General features: G+C 44.2%; 1 protein-coding gene across 12 annotated transcripts in view; it reads right to left on the reverse strand.

Moving 5' to 3' along the window:
* The window catches only part of ACER2 (alkaline ceramidase 2), a 74960-nt gene that overhangs the window by 30837 nt on the left and 25588 nt on the right, over positions 1-18535 (reverse strand). For 8 of the 12 annotated variants that reach the window (XM_084984124.1, XM_001926911.6, XM_084984129.1 and 5 more), the window contains one exon: positions 13379-17549. The exons of 3 other annotated variants lie outside the window; for them this stretch is intronic. In XM_084984124.1, coding sequence (XP_084840250.1) covers positions 17363-17549 — 187 coding nt within the window. In that variant the 3' untranslated portion in view covers positions 13379-17362. Of the gene's footprint in view, positions 1-13378; positions 17942-18535 lie in introns of those variants that run through there. One more of the 12 variants, XR_014820990.1, reaches the window with a different exon arrangement.

Genomic DNA, 18535 nt, shown 5'->3' on the forward strand with positions numbered 1-18535 from the left:
ATGGGTTTCTGTGGTTCTCAAGGCTCTCAAACTGTGACCTCTCACTGGAACGAAGAAGGCTTCATCAAGTAGTTAAGATCTTCCATTTGGTAGGGGTTTTAGTTCTGCAGAAGAACTCAACGATGTATCATTATGTGTATTCCTTGAGGTGGAACCAGGACCCTCCCCCAAAGCTGCACTATGGTTTCTTCTTTTTTTCCTTTTTAGGAAAATGGAGGCACATGGAGGTTTGGAGCTAGAGCTGCTGGCCTATGCCACAGCAACGCCAGATCCGACCTCCGTCTAATGACCTACACCACAGGTCATGACAACACTGGATCCTTACCCACTGAGCGAGGCCAGGGATCGAACCCACAACCACATGGTTCCTAGTTGGATTCATTTCTGCTGTACCATGATGGGAACTCCTGCACTATGGTTTCTTGACTGGTCCTACCTTGTCTGCACATCCCTCCCTTCCCTGATTAGTAACTGTTTGAACCTGTCCTTTGGAACTCAGGGAAGGCATGGAAGCTGAAGCCATTTGTCTACAAACAAGAAACGGGTGACACAGAAAGGTTTTTGTGCCTAGGAGCCCCACAGGGCCCTGCTTGGTTTCACTGTTCGCCTCTTGGTGGGTGTTGAGCCCAAAACACAACCAAGCCAAAAGGCAGGAGGAGAAAGGATTTATTATATGCAGAAAGTAAGGAGAACACCAGAGATGTTTCCCAAAGCAGTGTCTCCCCAAACAGAAAAATTAGAAGTTTCAAGCTAAGGGTACATGCAGATTGAGGAAGGAGCTTGGGCAGTAGACAGCAACCAGGCTTTAGCTGGTTGAAATCAGAAGGATCAAAAAAGGTCAACATCAACATCTTCCAGGTTCCAATTGCTCTGGTGGTTGAGTACCTGATGGGGGTTTAAATTCTGCAAAATAGCTCAAGACAAAGCTTCTGGCTAGTCTTTACCATTGAAACGGAACGGGAAATCTTTATAACTGACTTATCTTTGCTGCTGTTACTTCTCTTGCCTGACGAGTTTATTCTCTATAACAGTTTGATCATCACTACTGAGGCCTTTCAAGGGCAAGCATTGTGGGCAGGCTTGGATCACAACATGGCTGAGGCCCCAAATGGCTTCTCTTATGTCAAATCAGGCCTGGATTTCTTTCTCTGATGACCTCCTACCCTATCTGCTTATAGGCCTCTTGGACCTGTGGACACAAGACAGTCCATGGGTGTGTTAGGTGGGAATTATGCTGGGAACCACCACCCTGATCATCAAATGGGCATGGGTAGCAGTCCCCATCTTGTGTCGTTGTGAGAATTGAATAAACTAGCAATTGAAAAAGACTTAAAGGACAACTGTGCCTGGATGCCTGGCACCCACATGGATATTTGCAGTTTTTTAAGGAAAAGATTAACAAATATGATTACTTAAAACTTGCAAATATTTGCATGTTAAATAACAATACTAGTAAATACAAAACTCAGATGGTTCACTTTCTTACCAAAAGCTTTCTCAACCCAATAGGAAAAAACATAGAAGCCCTACAGTTGACCATGAAAGAAGAAACAGTTGATGGCCTGTTCACTGAATGTTTATAGAATACCTCACCCTGTCCTCACATAATCTGATCAAGTTCATCATTGAACCCGACAATGAACTAGGATCATGACAATGAGCTCAGGATGTTTGTATTTTACAGCAATATTTTTACTTTACAGCATAGCCTGTAACAAACTTTAAATGAAGGATTTATGTCTTTGTCCTCATTCTATTGATCCATGACATAATTCCCTCCTCTGTGGCTTAGATGGCTAGAGGGAAATGACATTTCCAATCCTGCAGCACCAGCAAAATAAAATGTCGCATGTTCCTGTTTTTGATAATGTCTACCAGTTTCTGGCTGATGTGATATATAGCCCAGAACCGCAGAGGGAAAAGATCCCTGAAGTTAGCAGATCATGAATCCACGTGCTTTCCCCCACTAAGAGATGAAGCCATAGGCTCCATCCTCGGCACACTTGGAGCTAGATGCCTCAGAAAACAATGAAAGTTTGATGTCTCCCTTGGCCCAGATCATGGCTCATTCTGTAGAGTCCGAACAAGTTTCCCAGCTCATCATCTTAGAGTCACATGCTGTTGCTCCTGGACATGATCTGGAGAGCTGATCAGTTCTAGGCTTTTCAAATTATGCTCCTTGGAAACTTTAGGAGTCACCCCAAGGCAGCTTGGGGATGGACCCAAAAGAATTGGATGGGTCAGAAGTACTCCTTATATCTGTTTTATGTATTGGCTTCCAAGTGAAAAACAATTTCTGCTGTTGGGGAGGGGAAAAAAAATTTGAAAGTGCTGGAGCTACTCCAGCCTCTCTCCATTGAAGAAAATAAAATGAAAGCTATGAAATTAAAGTTGAAACTATGACCTAGGTCTCTTGACTCCAGTGCCCTTTCCCCACCACCCTGGCTGTTTGCTCAACTCCCCACATCCAAGCTCTGCGGTTTGGTTGGCTGTTCCAACCCCAGCTTTGAATAATCAAAGTACCAGCATGCCAAGCACCTCCTGATGACCAGCCATTTGCTGAGGCTGTAGTCAGTAGGATGTTCACCTCAGCTGTGTGAGTCAGAAATCACAAATAACAGTTGTTTAAAATGGAGTAAAAAATGTGTTTCTTTATAATGCAGGCAGTCCAGGGTTGGAATGGGACCTCCCCTCAAATTTTAGGAACCCAGACTCCTTCAATTCATCCCAAGTGTTTGATGCTTGTCCCCATGTTCCAAGATGGTAACCAGAGCTCCAGCCACCACACCTACATTCCTGGAAGCCAAACAGAGGCAGAGCAACAACAACAAAAGAAAAACAAATGGAGACATCAGTTGTTTTTTAAAGGTACATACTAGTGTTCTGCAGAGAAACTAGTATATAAAGAGAAAGACGAAGAGGGATTAACTCATGCAGTTACAAAGGCTGAGAGGTCCCACAATATGCCAACTGTGAGCTAAAGGTCAAGAAAAGCTGGTCATGCAGTTGGAGTCTAAGCCTGAAGGCCAAAGAGCCAGGAGAAGCAACAGTATAAATCCAGTCCCAGTCTAAAAGCCAGACAACAAGGAGCACCAATGTCTGAGCACAGGAGAAGATGGATGTCCCAGCTCAAGGAGGAAAAGGGCAAATTTGTCTTTCCCCTGCCTACTTGTTCTGTTCAGGCCCTCCAAGGACTGGGTGAAGCCTGCCCACATTAGCAAAGGCAATCTTTCCTCTGTCCACCAATTCAAATGCTAATCTCTCACAGAATCACCCTCACAGCCACAACGGGAAATATTTTACCAGCCATCTGGGCATCCCTTAGCCCAGTCGAGCTGACACATGACATTACCATCAAAGGAAGTTTCCTGAAAATTGCCACATACCATTCCTACTTCTATCTTCTGCAAACAGAAAAGACTGGAGCAAAAAAAAAAGGAAAATGTAGACTTTTATTCCCAACAGTCATCCATCTTCATAGCTAAAAACTGGAGCTTCTATTACAAAGAAGAGGGAACTGCTTCTGGTAGGCAATTGGCCACCTCTGCCACATGTGGATTATTTCATTAATCCTAGCAGCCCTATGAAGTAACTTTTTATTATCTCCATTTACACATGAGAAAACTGAGACTTAGAGATTCCTAACAAGCTCTTAATACTCAAAATCCTGAGCCATCTCACTGAAACTCATGACAAACCCTAAATCAAACCTGCCCTGTCAAGCCCCTCAATTCCTGACCCACAGAAACCAATAGTGAATATTTTTTTTAATTTTTAAAAAATTTCCCCAATACAGTCATGTAACAAGGACATCACTGATATATCCTGTCACCTTCTTCGAGGTGCGTTAGGTCCTTATACAGGTCCAGGTAACTGATGCCAAGGCACCGGGCACTCATGTGTGATATGGAAAGACTGGGGCTCAGAGGCTGAGGCATTGGCCTGAGGACACATGGCTGATAAATGACGGAGGTGACACATCTTCTGCTCCCAGGGTCACTGTATGTGTTCCTGGGTTTGAGAAACCTCTCTCCTGCCTGTTCTGGAGGCTGGGTTCTTGGCTGTCCCAAGCCCTGCACTCTGCGTGGTGCTGCACTGCTCCCTGGTGGGAGCCACAGGTAGTGCCCCGCTCCTCCTCTGCAAGAAGGCTGATGGCTCAGCCTGCTCCCACCCGCATTTCCCCAGGCCAGCCTGGCACCCGGGCACCAACATGTCCCTGACCTTCATCCCAGTTGACAGGAGGGCATCTCTCCAACGTGGCCAATCATCACAGTGATCATGAGTCTGTCTGTCTCACACACACACACACACACACACACCCTCATATTCTGGACAGACAGAATCAGGTGCTGCTGGAAAAAAGAAAATGCCATCTGCCTGGGCCCTCCCTCAGCCCTTCAGGTCTAAGTTTGGATGTCGGTGGGGGATGGGGGTGGAGACAGCTGGCCTCCCCCTACCAGACACCCAAAATGTCTGGGACAGAAGTGGGGTGGTTCTGCCAAGTGAAGGTGCAGGCAAGCTTCCCAAGACCCCTTCTTTCCTACCACAGCCCACAAAACTCAAGTCCTTAAGGCAAACACCCCTTGCTGTTTCTTAAGGTATTTTCCATAGCTGGTGGCCTGGTGGGGCACAGGCTCCCATTTTGGACAGAGGGCAAAATTTATTGAAGGAAACTCCGGCAGGGGCCATGGAAGAGAAAGAGGAAACCTGGGGCAGGTGTGTGTCTGCGCCTGCATGTGTACAGTGAGGAGGCTGGCTGCCCTGAGACACTGTCCTTGTGGCTTTCACTAAACCTGTAGGGAGGGGCCCCACATTCTTGGCAGAGCCAGGAAGCAGCTTGTGAGACAGTGTGGTAGATTGAATACCATCCTCCCCGCAAACTGGCGTGCCCCGAGGACCCCAGCACTTGACCTTATTTGGAGATAGGATCTATGCGAATGTAATAAGTTAAAATAAGGTCAGACTAGGTTACATTGGGCTTTAAATCCAGTGACTGGTGCCTTTGTAAGGGAAAGAAGAGGGAGATTCAACGAACAGGGAGAAGCCATGTGCCAGCGGAGGCAACGGCTAGAGTGAAGCCAGATGAAGCAGGATGGCAACCACTAGAAAGTAGGAGAGAAGCAGTGAACGGATTCAACCAAGAGCCCAACCCTGCTGACCTCTTGATTTCAGACCTCTGACCTCTAGAACCTCTAGAGAATATTGCTATTGTTTTAAGCCACCTACCTTAGCTTATGGTCATTTGTTAACCACAACCACAGGAAACTCTGACCCAATGTGAAAGGGGTACTCAAACCCAGGACCACATACAGTGACCCTGGGAGCAGAAGATGTGTCACCTCCGTCATTTATCAGCCATGTGTCCTCAGGCCAATGCCTCAGCCTCTGAGCCCCAGTCTTTCCATGTCACACCTGAGTGCCCGGTGCCTTGACATCAGTTACCTGGACCTGTATGAGGACCTAACGCACCTCGAAGGTGACGGGATATACCGGTCATGTCCCTCCTACCCTTAACTCTCCCCACTTGGCACAGTGGACACAGTCCCCTTTTCTCTGTGGAATGAAGAGGAGGATCCCGGGTTTGGGGTAAGTATCTAGCCACTTACCAACTCCGTGGTCTTGGGCTAGATACACACCTCCCCTGGGCCTCAGGACTTCATCAGGAAAATGAAGATAAGGAAAACCTCCCTCAAACAGTCTGCTATGGTCTGAAAATTTGCATCCCTCCAAACCTAGTGTTGAAGCCCGAAGCACCAGTGTGATAGATGGTGGAACCTTTGGGAGGTGATTGGGTTAAGATGAGGTCCGTGGGGCACCCCTGATGGGATCCTTGCCCTTACAAGGTGAAGAAACATCAGCGCTCTTTCACTCTCCCTGACCACGTGAGGAGGTGGCCATGTGCAAGCCAGGAAGCCAGTCCTCACCAGGAACTGAATCTGCCGGCATGTTGGTCTTGGACTCTCCGGTCTCATAAAGTGTGAGAAATGTCTCCTCTTAAGGCCAAGCCCTCGGTGGTATTGTGTTAGGGCAGTTTGAGCTGAGACATGGTTAACCATCCCTTCACTCAACAAATACTGGGTTCCTCCTGTGCAATGGCTACTGCTCTAGTGCTCAGGGGACAGCTGTGAATAATACAGGGTCAAATGTCTCCTCTTAAGGCCAAGCCCTTGGTGGTATTGTGTTAGGGCAGTTTGAGCTGCGACATGGTTAACCATCCCTTCACTCAACAAATACTGAGTTCCTCTTGTGCAATGGCTACTGCTCTAGTGCTCAGGGGACAGCTGTGAATAATACACACAGGGTCCCAGCCCTCACTGGTGGGGCAAGAAGGGCCACAGACAAATGAACACCATGCCGTCCATTGCCAAGGTATCCAAAGTTGCCATGGGATTAAATGAACTAGCATATGCAAGGTGTTTGACACAGAGCCAGCCTGCACTAAATGTTAGCTGCTCTGTTATGATTCCCTCTGCTGACATCTCTGCCTTGGCTCATAGCACCATCATTGTATCACTACATAAACTTGATACTTGGGGGTTGTGGTAGGCAGCCTAATGGTCCCCCAGAGATATCCACATCCTAATCCCCAGAACTAATGAATATGTTAGGTTACATGGCAAAAGGAAATTAAGATTGCCCGTGGAATTAAGATTTCCAGTCGTCGGACCCCAAGGTGGGAGATGATGCTGGATTATCTGAGTGGACACAGTGTAATGACACAGGTCCTCATAAAGGGATGATGGAGGCAGTAAAGAACCAGAAAGAGGGTGGGAGGATGTTCTGGGGTTGTGAGATGGAAATCCTATAAAATTGGATTGTGATGATCATTGTACAACTACAAATGTAATAAATTCATTGAGTAGTTTAAAAAAAGACAGTAGCATGAGGACTTAGCCAAAGATTTCTTGTGTTGAGAATGGAAGGAACCAAGGAGGGCTGGCAGCCTCTAGAAGTTAAAAGAGGGGAGGAGACAAACTTGCTAGAGGCTTCCAGAATGAATGGAGCCCTGAGGACACCTTGATTTAGCCCAGGGAAACCCACTTTGGACTTACGGACTCCCAGCACTACAAGACAATTTAAATGTGTATTGTTTTAAGCCACAAAGTTTGTGGGAGTTTAATAACAGCAGCTGTAGGAAACTAATACTGGGACCCCTTTTGGACTTCTACCCCGCTGCCTCCACTTCCACTCATGAGAAGTGTTTGTTTGTTCTATCTGCGTAATGTTTTCTGCAATTGCTCCTCTCCACTCATAACCAGTACCCCACTTTAAACCCTGGTTCCCTGTATTAAATTCCACAGGTTTTGACTTCGTGCCACATTTGGGAGGAAATAACTATCTTTAAAATCATAGTCCCTGCCCAAAGAAGCTATTACAACACAGTGTGAAATGGACAACAATAAAAGTTTCCACTGGGGAGGAGTTCCCACTGTGGTGCAGTGGGTTAAGAATCCAACTACAGTGGCTCATGTCACTGCAGAGGAACAGGCTGAATCCCAAGCCTGGTGCAGTGGGTTAAAGGACCTGGGGTTGGCACAGGCATTGCTCAGATTCAATCCCTGGCCTGGGAACTTCCATATGCCGGGTATGGCTACATTTAAAAAAAAAAAAAAATGGAGAGGGTAGAAGGAGGGAGGTATAATATGAAAAGCTTCCCCAAAGAAGTGAAATCTTAGGAGGTGAGGAGAGTACAACGTGGAGCATTCTAGGCAGAGAGAACAGTTTGTGCCGAGGTCCTGTGTACACCGGACTCCAATGCTCTCTGACCCATGGTCTTCAAACCTTTGTGCAGTCCCTTCCCATACTGCATAGGGCTGACTTAACAAATAGACTATTATAGAAGTGATTTCTGAAGCTAGGTAATATATAAAAGATATCGCAGCTACCCATCTGCTCTCTTGGACACTCTGTCTGGGAGCCATCGGCTGTCCTATTGTAAGGACACTGGAGGAGCCCTGCAGAGAGGTCCACACGGCAAGAGCTCAGGCATCCAGCCCACAGTTGTGAGAGTGAACTATTTGGGAGGTGAATCCTACAACCCCAGTCAAGCCTTCAGATAACTACAGCCCTAACCAATACCTTCACTACAGATTCATGATGGGACACTGAGCCAGAATTGCCCACCTAAGCTGCTCTGATTTATGACCCACAGAAACTGTAAGGTAATCTTTGTTTAAGCCACTAAGTTTTAGGGTGGTTTGTTACATGGCAACAGTAACAGTACAGGCCATGAAGGGCCACACAGAACTACACAAACATCTGAAAGACTCAAGTGAAGGGGACAAAGGGAGAGAAACTCCAAACAAAATAGGAAAAGAAGGCTAGGACCAGATGGTGAAGAGGATCCTAAATCACACTAAGGCTTGCAGATAAGTTTTGCTCTAAAGAGCAAAGGGGAAGAGTTGATGGGTTTTGAGCAGAGAAATGACCCATCAAATTTCACTTGTGAAAAACAAGCCTAAGTACATGGAATGGGTTAGCAAGAGATGGCAGTGCCCTCCCTAGAACAGAGAGAACGGGATGGATTTGTGACACAGGTGAAGTTGGGATTAAGAGGATTGATTTTAATCCTTCAGTAAGTGTGGACAATCGAGAGAAGTGGGGACTGGCAACTGCATGGAGTAGCATGATTTACTGAAAAGGTATGCAAGGTGCAAGTTTGAGAGGTGTAAGCTAAAGCCAATGTGAAGTACCTACTGGATATCCAAATAGAGATGGCCAGGAAGGAATTGGTTTTTTGGGTCTGCCACTGAAGAGAGAGAGCTTGGATTATGGAACCAGAGGAGGGAGGAGTCCACAATGAATACACCTCCCCCGACGCCAGTCCCGGGGAGCCAGCTGACCTCCCCCCACGCCAATCCCAGGAAGCCAGCTGTGAGGATGCAAAATGACAATGTCACCCAGAGTTGCTTGGGGGTAGGTTAGCATGATTGTTAGCTGCCTTTTATTGAGCATCTAATACAAGGCAACTTCTATGTTTTAATTTGTTTTATTTTTTAATTTTATTGGAGTATAGTTGACTTACAAAGTTTGTTGCAGGTGTATAGCAAAGTAAATCAGTTATACATACACATATTCCTTTTCAGATTCTTTTCCCATATGGATTATTACACAATCACCCTGTGCTATAGAGTAGGTCCTTGTTACCTATCTATTTTATATATAGTAGCATGTATATATTAATCCCAACCACCTAATTTATCTTTCCCATCTCCATCTTTCCTCTTAGGTAACCATAAATTTGGTTTCAAAATCTTTGGGTCTGTTTCTAACTTGTAAGTTCTTTTGTATCATTTTTATTAGTGATCACACCTTAGTGATCTCATGAATATTTCTGACTTCACTTAGTATCTAACCATATGTTTTAATGGGACATTTTTGAAACTGGTAATCCCAATTTGGTGTCCATCCATATAAAAAACCTTTACCTCCTTTGCCATTTTGAAAATGAGATTAAATCCTTTGTGCAAAGAGAACTAAACTTAAGAGTTGAAAATCTTGAGTTCACATCTTGACTTTATCACTTAATAGCTGTGGTCAAAACACATTCTGAGCCTCAGTTTTATAGTATTCAGAACAGGACTAATAATAGCCTTATAAAATAATCGTAAGGAGTAAATAATGAGTTGGGTGAAAGATAATTTATGTAATGGGCTCGCAAATAAGATTTTCTTTAAGAAAATAATAACACTCAAATATACTTTCCCTGCGTGTTATTGAGATTACATATTACACGTGGCTCACTGACCATCAGTCAAAGCTTCGAATTCTCAGACCCCAACTCCCCCCAGGGTGGATCCTGGCTGCTCTCTCCTGCCTGCCACCCCACCACTGTTCGTTCCTGTCTTAGGCAAGGATTTCAGCAGTTGGTGGTCCCTCCCCACCCCTGCCCCAGCTCACTACTGCGCTCATCCCACACCCCTCTGTATTAGCACAGTAGGCATTTGCAAAATGTTGGTTCAAACTGGATTCGGTCTTTAAATTTGGGGGATGGTACTAATACTTGACTTGTGTAAATGGAACTATTAATGCCTAAAGTAAAATTTAACTCCCCAGGCTAGGGGTCGAATTAGAGCTGCAGTTGCTGGCCTACAACACAGCCACAGCAACATGGGGTCTGAGCCGCATCTGTGATCTACACCACAGCTCACAGCAATGCCAGATCCTTAACCCACTGAGCATGGCCAGGGATTGAACCTATGTCTTCATGGATATAGTCTGGTTCTTTAGGTCTGCACCACAATGGGAACTCCTCACCTTCATTTTTTTTTTTTTTTTTTTGGTCTTTTCTAGGGCCGCACCCACGGTACATGGAGTTCCCAGGCTAGGGGTCTAGTCAGAACTGTAGCTGCTGGCCTATGCCAAAGCCACAGCAACGCCAGATCTGAGCTGTGTCTGTGACCTGTACCACAGTTCACAGCAATGCAGGATCCTTAATCCATTGAGGGAGGCCAGGGAACGAGAACACACAACCTTGTGGTTCCTAGTCAGATTTGTTAACCACTGAGCCACGATAGGAACTCCCTCACCTTCATTTTTAAAAAACAGCTTTTTTGAGGTATAATTCACATGATACAATTCACCCATTTGAAAGTGTACAATTTAACAGTTTATACCATCTTCACAATTATGTGCAACTAATATCGGAGTTAATTTAAGAATATTTTCATCTCCTGAGGAAGAAACCTAGTATTCTTTAGCTATCACTTCTCACCTCCCTTCCTCCCCCTCCCTAAGCCCTAAGTAACCACCAAACTACTTTCTGTCTCTATAGGTGTCTGTATTCTAGACTTTAATATGAATGGATTATAGAGTATGCAGTCTTATGTAACTGGCTTTTGTTACTTAGCATAATGTTTTCAAGGGGCATCTATATTGCAGCATGTATCAGGACTTTATTTCTTTTTATGGCAGAGTAATGTTCAGTTGTGTGGATATACTGCATTTTGTTTATTCATCAGTATCATCAGTTCCTCTTTACTGTTACTGACATACCACCAATTTCTTTGTTCATCATTGTTTCTTTGAATTTCTCAACTATTTTGGTTTGATTTTCTCTTTTCTGTAATATGTATTAAATAATTCTTTAAATTTGAAATATATTGTCTCAAAAAAATAAAATAAAAATAAAATTTAACTCCGGTGGATTAAAAATTTCTCCAGATCACATCTGCCTAAAGCTGGTCTTATGAACAGGAAATATTTGGTTTAAGGTATTTGGCAGATTGTTTTTTAACCGAGTAATATCAAATACGTAGTAGGTGAAGGAGCTGCTGAAGGAAGAGAGCAAAGGAAAAGGAAGACAGGGAAAAACATACTTGGGCTCCAAAAGAGGTTGTGTTACTTGTGAAAGTTTTGTGACAAACCTAGTGAGTTCAGGAATGAATGATGAGCAATCTGGAAGGGCTTCGTTTGTGTCACTAAGAGCAATACCCCGAAAGGCCACTAGATGGCAATATTACTCCAGGAGTTTCTCCGGGTCCCCCCAACCCTGGTGGCTAGGGCTGCCTTTGTTTGCAGGCGACGTCTCTAGACAAAATCGCCAATGCTCTTGTGCATTTTCTGCCGCCCCACGCCCCCGGCCCTCCCATCTAGCCACTTTGCCACCACTGTCCCTAATACAAAAATAAACTCCAATTTTTTTCGCTATCTGCTACATTTTTTTAAAACTAGTGTTAGAATCTCTGTGCTCAGTTGTAAAAGCATCTGATCCAAATGTTTTGTTTTAATGAGAGATACAAAATAAGCCAACAAAAGCCCAGGTGAGGTTGATCTTACTCTTTTAGTGAGCTCATACCCAGCGAGACTTGCAAGGTAAGCCGGGTATGCCAAACCTGGAGGTGGTCAGACACCGAAGTGCCCAACGGAGAGACAAAGATAACTCCTTAAACTGGGGGGGAGAGGGGCCGCCAGCCCACAAGGTGGAGTAAGAGGAGGAAGCTGAGCCCCGCCCCCCGAGAGAACAGAGGAGGAAAACCAAAATACCATTTTTAAAAAATTTTATTACGGAAAAATTCAACAATGCAAAATAGAGTAGTATAACAGACACAGTTAGGATTTTAGGGAGTGCCTGAAACTATAAACCAGGAAAGAGTCTTGAAGAGAGCACTTCCAAATTCATTTTAACGCCTAAGGAGTAAGTTTCTAGTCCCCTGGGTCGGTCCCCCTCTGGCCCTCCTTCTGCAAAGTCCTCTCAAGGGAAGGGGCAGGGGTTTGGGGCACGGTCTTTAAGGGCATTGGGAAATCAGAGCTGTGGAGATAGCCAATTTCATCTGAAAGGATGGGTTAGGCTCCTGTCACAGTTCTTTACCTAGTGGCCTCTGAGGACATCTGTATATACAGAAAACTCTGGGCATTTTCCTAGGGAGAAGGCCACTGCTTACAACAGAATATCAGACTTCTGTGCCCACCCTCATCCCCTCACCCTGGCCAGGAAAAAAGTCTAAAAAGCCACTGTGAGGATACTCATATTGCTAACCCACACTTTCTCCTCTTGATTGTTATATTATTTAATAATTTTTAAAAGTCCCTTAATTTTTTGGAGTTCCCGTCGTGGCGCAGTGGTTAATGAATCCGACTAGGAACCGTGAGGTTGTGGGTTCGGTCCCTGCCCTTGCTCAGTGGGTTAATGATCCGGCATTGCAGTGAGCTGTGGTGTAGGTCACAGACGCGGCTCGGATCTGGTGTTGGTGTGGCTCTGGCGTAGGCCGGGGGCTGCAGCTCCGATTAGACCCCTAGCCTGGGAACCTCCATATGCCGTGGGAGCAGCCCAAAGAAATAGCGAAAAAAAGACCAAAAAAAAAAAAAAAGTCCCTTAATTTTTCAAAATCCCTAAATTAAAAAAAAAATCATAGGAAGTTCCCTGGTGACACAGCAGGTTAAGGACCTGGCATTGTCACTGCCACGGCACAGTTTAATCCCTGGCCCAGGAACTTTCCGCATGCCTCAGGAGTGGCCAAAAAAATTAAAATGAAAAAAATTTCCTGTGACCCATTTTTTTTTAAATTAAAAAAATAAGTAAATATATAATTTTCCTGTTAGACTAGTTTACTATTTTGTATTGTCATACGGTCTTGCTTCCAGTGACTGGATGAACTCCAGCCCAGATGAGTTGTTTTCTCTGAGAGTTTATATCCAAATGACATAATAGAAATTTCAATAAAAATTGCCTCTAGGTACTTGACACTGAAAATATGTGGGTATATTAACTTCACAGCTCTGGGAAGAAGCTGACAATTAACTATACTAATTTTAAGTGTGTTTAATAACTCAATAATAAATGAATTTGAGCAAATGTACTTTCCAATCCATTAAATGCATTTTCCACTACAAATAGGACAGAAATCGGTTTGGAAATAAACACAAACACAAACGATCATTCACAGAAAAATGCCCCTTAAGGCTTTAATATCAAAGGTAGCCACCTAGCCACCGCAACAGTTCACCAAAAGAGCATAAAGTGCAAAAGCTCCACTTCAAAAGGCCTTCAATCCCTCCCAAAGCAATGGAGATTCAATGCTACCACAGCCAGTGAATTTACCACCCTTACACGGCACACCCTACACAAAGTACAAAACAAGGTATCTATCTGAAAATACTCTATTTGCTCTGATTACATGTTGTGGTTACAAAATAGTCTTCAATCTGGTTTAGCATAGAGGGAAAGGAACAATTTAAACAATTAGTTTAAATTAGATTGGAAAAAAAAAATCTGTAGGAGAATGATGTTTATAAAATCCATTGAGAAGCCCAACCTGGCCCAAGGCTTGTCTTTGACCAGTTGGAATGGCAGCACCCAGGCAGAGCTGGCTGTTAAAGGCTCCAAGTTCATTTGAAGAAAAGGAGCTATGAGAGGGGCCTTGGTTTTCGCCCCCACTTGTCCCCTAGAGATGGTTCCATGTCAGCCCCAAGGGATCAAGGTTCAAGGAAGGCTCAATTCCCAGTTCTGCCACCTTCCACGTGGCACCAGCTCACGTAAGCATAATGAAATGGTGAGAAGTTTTTGCACACCTGAGAAATCCAATAAGTAGGTGACAGCATTTTTACAAAGCCTGTGCTTGACAACCATCACACGTCATCCCTCAACAGAACATCTTTGTTCCATAATTAATGTTTTAGGCATTCTTCTGAGAGATGGGCAGAGTTCCCCAAAATGTAGCCTATTATCAAGTAGATTGAGATATCCCACCCCCAAACACCTTTAAAATATTCAGAGGTGCTTGTTTGATTATAATAATAAAGGGGGAGAAAATACTGTTTTTTCTAAAACACATCAATCAAACACTACAAAGCAAGAATCATTGACCTAAATGATCAGTTAGTAACATTAATTTTTTTTAATAGCCTAAGTCCAGTACCTGCTGAGTATTGATCTTAGGTAAATTTGAACCAGAATAATTTAATAGCCATTTTGAGTAACTGCCATGACCTAACTCCCCAGTGTCAAATGTCCATGTCCTTGAACTATCAGGGGAGGAAAAGAGATTGTTGATTGCATATCAATTAATGAAATAAGCTAGTCACTTTTTTAAAAACCCAAAAACATCAAAACATGTAGAACCATATATTTAACAGCTGCTTTCTCTGACTTGTGCATCTAAGTGCAGAAGCATACCAAGAAGTAGAATTCAGTTCATGACTTCCTAGGGCCCATTCATGTGAGGTTCAACTACAAGGGCAGACTCAGTAGTAAGTCTTAGAATCCAGTGATGAATAATCAAGTGTGTAGCTAACTCTAGTATATTCCCAAACCTGCTCTTCATGAACAATATACCACTGGCATTTATATTCCATTCAAAATACAAGGTCAGCTGTCACCTCTGAAAGACATCTATTTACAACTATACTGTGGAGGAGGAAGACCAGAAGGAAATAAATCAAAATATATATACAACAGTTGTCCTTGAGCTAGAGAAATACCAACGATTATGTTTTTTTCTTCTCCTCCAACTTTTCTGTAAGATCCCCATTTTCTTTACAAAGCATGTAGTGCTATAAAAATTATAAATATAAATATGAATGATACCATAAATCTAACTTAACATTGGTATATTCCTACTCTCTTGATTTCCACCATCAAGTGATAGTGATTTCTGTCCAAAAGTAAGTGATTTCTGTTCAAAAGTAGTTATATTGGTGTTCCCTGGCAACAAATCCGACTAGTATTCATGAAGACATGGGTTTGATCCCTGGCCTCGCTCAGTGGGTCAGGGATCTGGCATTGCCATGAGCTATGATGTAAGTCACAGATGTGGCTAGGGTCCCTTGTGGCTGTGGCTGTGGCATAACCAGCAGCTGCAGCTCCAATTTGACCCATAGCCTTGGAACTTCCAGAGGCATGGGTACAGCCCTAAAAAGACCAAAAAAAGTAGTTATGTTTTGTCTTCCTCAAATACATCCCATTCCACACTTCCTTCTCAGCCCTCATCCTGTTAAAATCAGCCTCTACAAGGGCATTCTGTTTTTCATAGCAAAAGCATTCCTTCTGAAAGTTAGTCATTTGTCTTCTAGAAGGACATAAATAGCCTTGGGAGTTAGGGTACTTCCTCTAAACCCAAAGGACTTAGCCTTTTCCAGTTTTGTTCCATGACCCACCTAGATCTCAGAGAGGTACATTAGAGGTTTCACAAATATTTTAATTCAAATATTGTCATGTACACTGACGCAATACTAAATTTTTCTACCCTGGAAAATTTGTTAATTGGCATTTTTCACTGCCTTGTATATAATTCAGGAAATGCTAGAAGTTTAACCTCAAAATAAATTTAATAAAATACAACTTATTTCACACAATAGGGTTCCATAAGATTTCTTACTGCTACCAGGTTTCTGCTGCTAAAATAATTGGAAAACCACAGAAATAAAGTCATTTTGTTTCTTTAACTTTAGCTGCTCCTTGGACTTTTTGCCTTAGATCTTATGCAAATTCTAACTACAGTAAAGAGTTCCCAGATGTGGCCCAAACTGCTACTGCCCAACTCTTAAATATTTAGGATGATGACGTGATTCCTGTCCACACAAGAAGGACACATCTGTCCTGCCCTCTCCCATAATGGAATGTTGCAAAGCAAGAGATGCCTGAGTTAAAATGAGTATCCCTGAGGTCATGAATTTCCCCTCACACCTTGAGGACAGCTGTGCAGTCTTCCCTTCAGCCCAATGAAAATATGAGTTGTAGCCAGTGTCACTGTAGGTGAGAAGAAATCAGAAGGCAAGAGATTGGCCCTGCTGCACCCACAGCGGCCAGTGTGTAGTTACCGCCAGCGCTTAAGAAAAGCGAGTGGTCAGATGCCTGGAGAAAACCACAAGAAGCACCTTGTCCTATGAGAATCTGGAGTGTAATTCCCACAGTAAATACTGAGAAGAGGCAAGGTTCTAGAGAGTAGTTTCCAGACTAGAACAGCCTATAGGAGGCTTCCAATGAGAACAAGCTTTGAAAACTTGATGTTGGCTCCAAATTTTGAAACAGGACCCCCACCACGATTGTCCCAGGCCTTTAGCAATGTCACAGAGGTCAAGCAGTAAAAAGGGGATGGGGTGGAGGGTCTGTGTATAGAATGCTCACACTGTATCTAATCTCTGTGTATCTGATGCTTACTGGGCTGGGGCGGAGGTGGGGGGAGCAGATAATGTTAGCACTTAAAATTGTGCTCGACTTCAAGAATAGCTTAAAAGTCATTTTTGGCATAGAGGGTTTTTCTCATGAGCTTCCCCCTGATCTGAAGGCAAGTCTCCATCTCTCAGCGGAGGTAGCCGGAAAAAGATTCACACATGTATGTAAAACAAAACCTAGATCATGGAGACCTGCGAGGGGAAAATCGGCTCTCCAACTGCCACAAGTCCCGTGTGGGTGCCACTTGTTTGCTTTCGTTTTCCGACAATTTCCCCAAATGAAACTCTCTGGCCTCTTCCATCACACAATCAGAGGGTCTTGTCTGGCAGCAGACTCTGTCACAGCAAAAGCCACTCCGAGAGCAGCATGTGGGTACTGTGGCATCTGGAGCAAAATCTCTCCCGGAAGCCAGGCTCGTGCAGCAGCGCTGGGTCCCGCAGGGCACTGCCCTGCCATTACCGTAAACGACGCAGCCCAACAAGCACTGCAGCTGGAGGGGACACTGAAAGGACATCCCCAGTGCCCCTCAACCTTCTCCTTCCCCTTCGGGACAGGGAAGTCGCCTGCTGCTCCCACGCACCGCAGAGGGTTGGTGGGCCACGGACACACTAATTAGAACCCAAGGGAACAGAATTTTAAAGACAAACCCCCACCCCAGACTCTGGGAACGTCCCCAGCTGTCCTGGCTGGCAAATGAACTTTGAGGTGCACGCGGGAAAATGCTTAGAGAGACCAGCCTCCGCCTTGCCATCATGTGATCTTGACTGGCGATTTCTTGTTGGCGCAGAGGAGGGACACATAAGGGACACCAATGAAGGCCCATCTTTCGCTGGGCCAGAACTTAATGACGGGGCCTTGCTCCGGGATCTCGGAGGCAGCATCGAAGTAAGCAAAGCACACACAGCCCAAGTAGGCGGCAAGGCAGATGAGGATGTGCCTGTGGAGGGAGACGTGTAGTGAGAAGTGGCCGCTGCGGTTGCAAGCGCTGGCAGGAATCTGCTCCCCAACCCTCCCTGCATCCCTACCCCCCAGCTATGGCAATTGCTGAGCCCAGGTAACAAAGGGTGAAGGTGCCCAATAATCTGAATTAGGAGAAGGATAAATCCTGTGCCAGCAAGGTCTCTTGTGGAAATTTCTAAAATATTCTGGCTTGATAGGCAAAATTACAAGTGCCTTTGGCTCTTAACCAAAAAGACTGAGGACTAAGGATTTGAAACAGAGGCGCTGGAATTTCTCTGTGGCTCAGCCAGGTTAAGGACCCCACATAGTCTCCCTCAGGATGCAGGTTCTATCCCTGGCTGTGCTCAGTGGGTTGGGGATAATGCATGGCTGTGAGCTGCAGTGTAGGTGGCATATCCAGCTTGATCCCCCAAGTTGCTGTTGCATAGGCACCCGTAGCCTGGAAACATACATATGCCTGAGGGTGAGGCCTGAAAAAGAAAAGAAAAAAAGGAAAAACAAAACAAAACAAAAAAAAAATGCACTAAGAGGATGTAAATGACTGAAGAGCATGCGGGACTGAGTTCTACTTTCTCACATTAATAATTGGCTCTAGGTACCTCACACCCTTCATTAGGAATAACCTTATACTAATTCATCTACTTCTGCAGTTTAGAAGTAGGAAACTATTTTAAATTATTATCTTCACTGTGCTTATAAGTTTTCATATTTATCATGCAAGGGACCATTGAAAGGCATGTCATCCTACTTTGTACCTTATATTGAAACTTAATTCCAGATGAATTAGAGATTTAAAATACATCTTAAAAACATTTAAAGAAAATATTTTCTTCATATACTTTGGGGAGGCTTTTCTTATAATGACACAAAGTTCAGAAACCCTAAAGGGAATGGATGTGTTAGCCACATGTAACACATGTTTAAAAACTCGTGTAATAAAGAGTCCTACCAGTTTGCTTAGTT

Source organism: Sus scrofa, chromosome 1, assembly GCF_054392235.1.
Source record: "Sus scrofa isolate SSC_HxYL_T2T_F1_AM1 chromosome 1, Sscrofa_HxYL_maternal_Yorkshire_Landrace_v2.0, whole genome shotgun sequence".
In the NCBI taxonomy this organism is placed as follows: Eukaryota; Metazoa; Chordata; class Mammalia; order Artiodactyla; family Suidae; genus Sus; species Sus scrofa.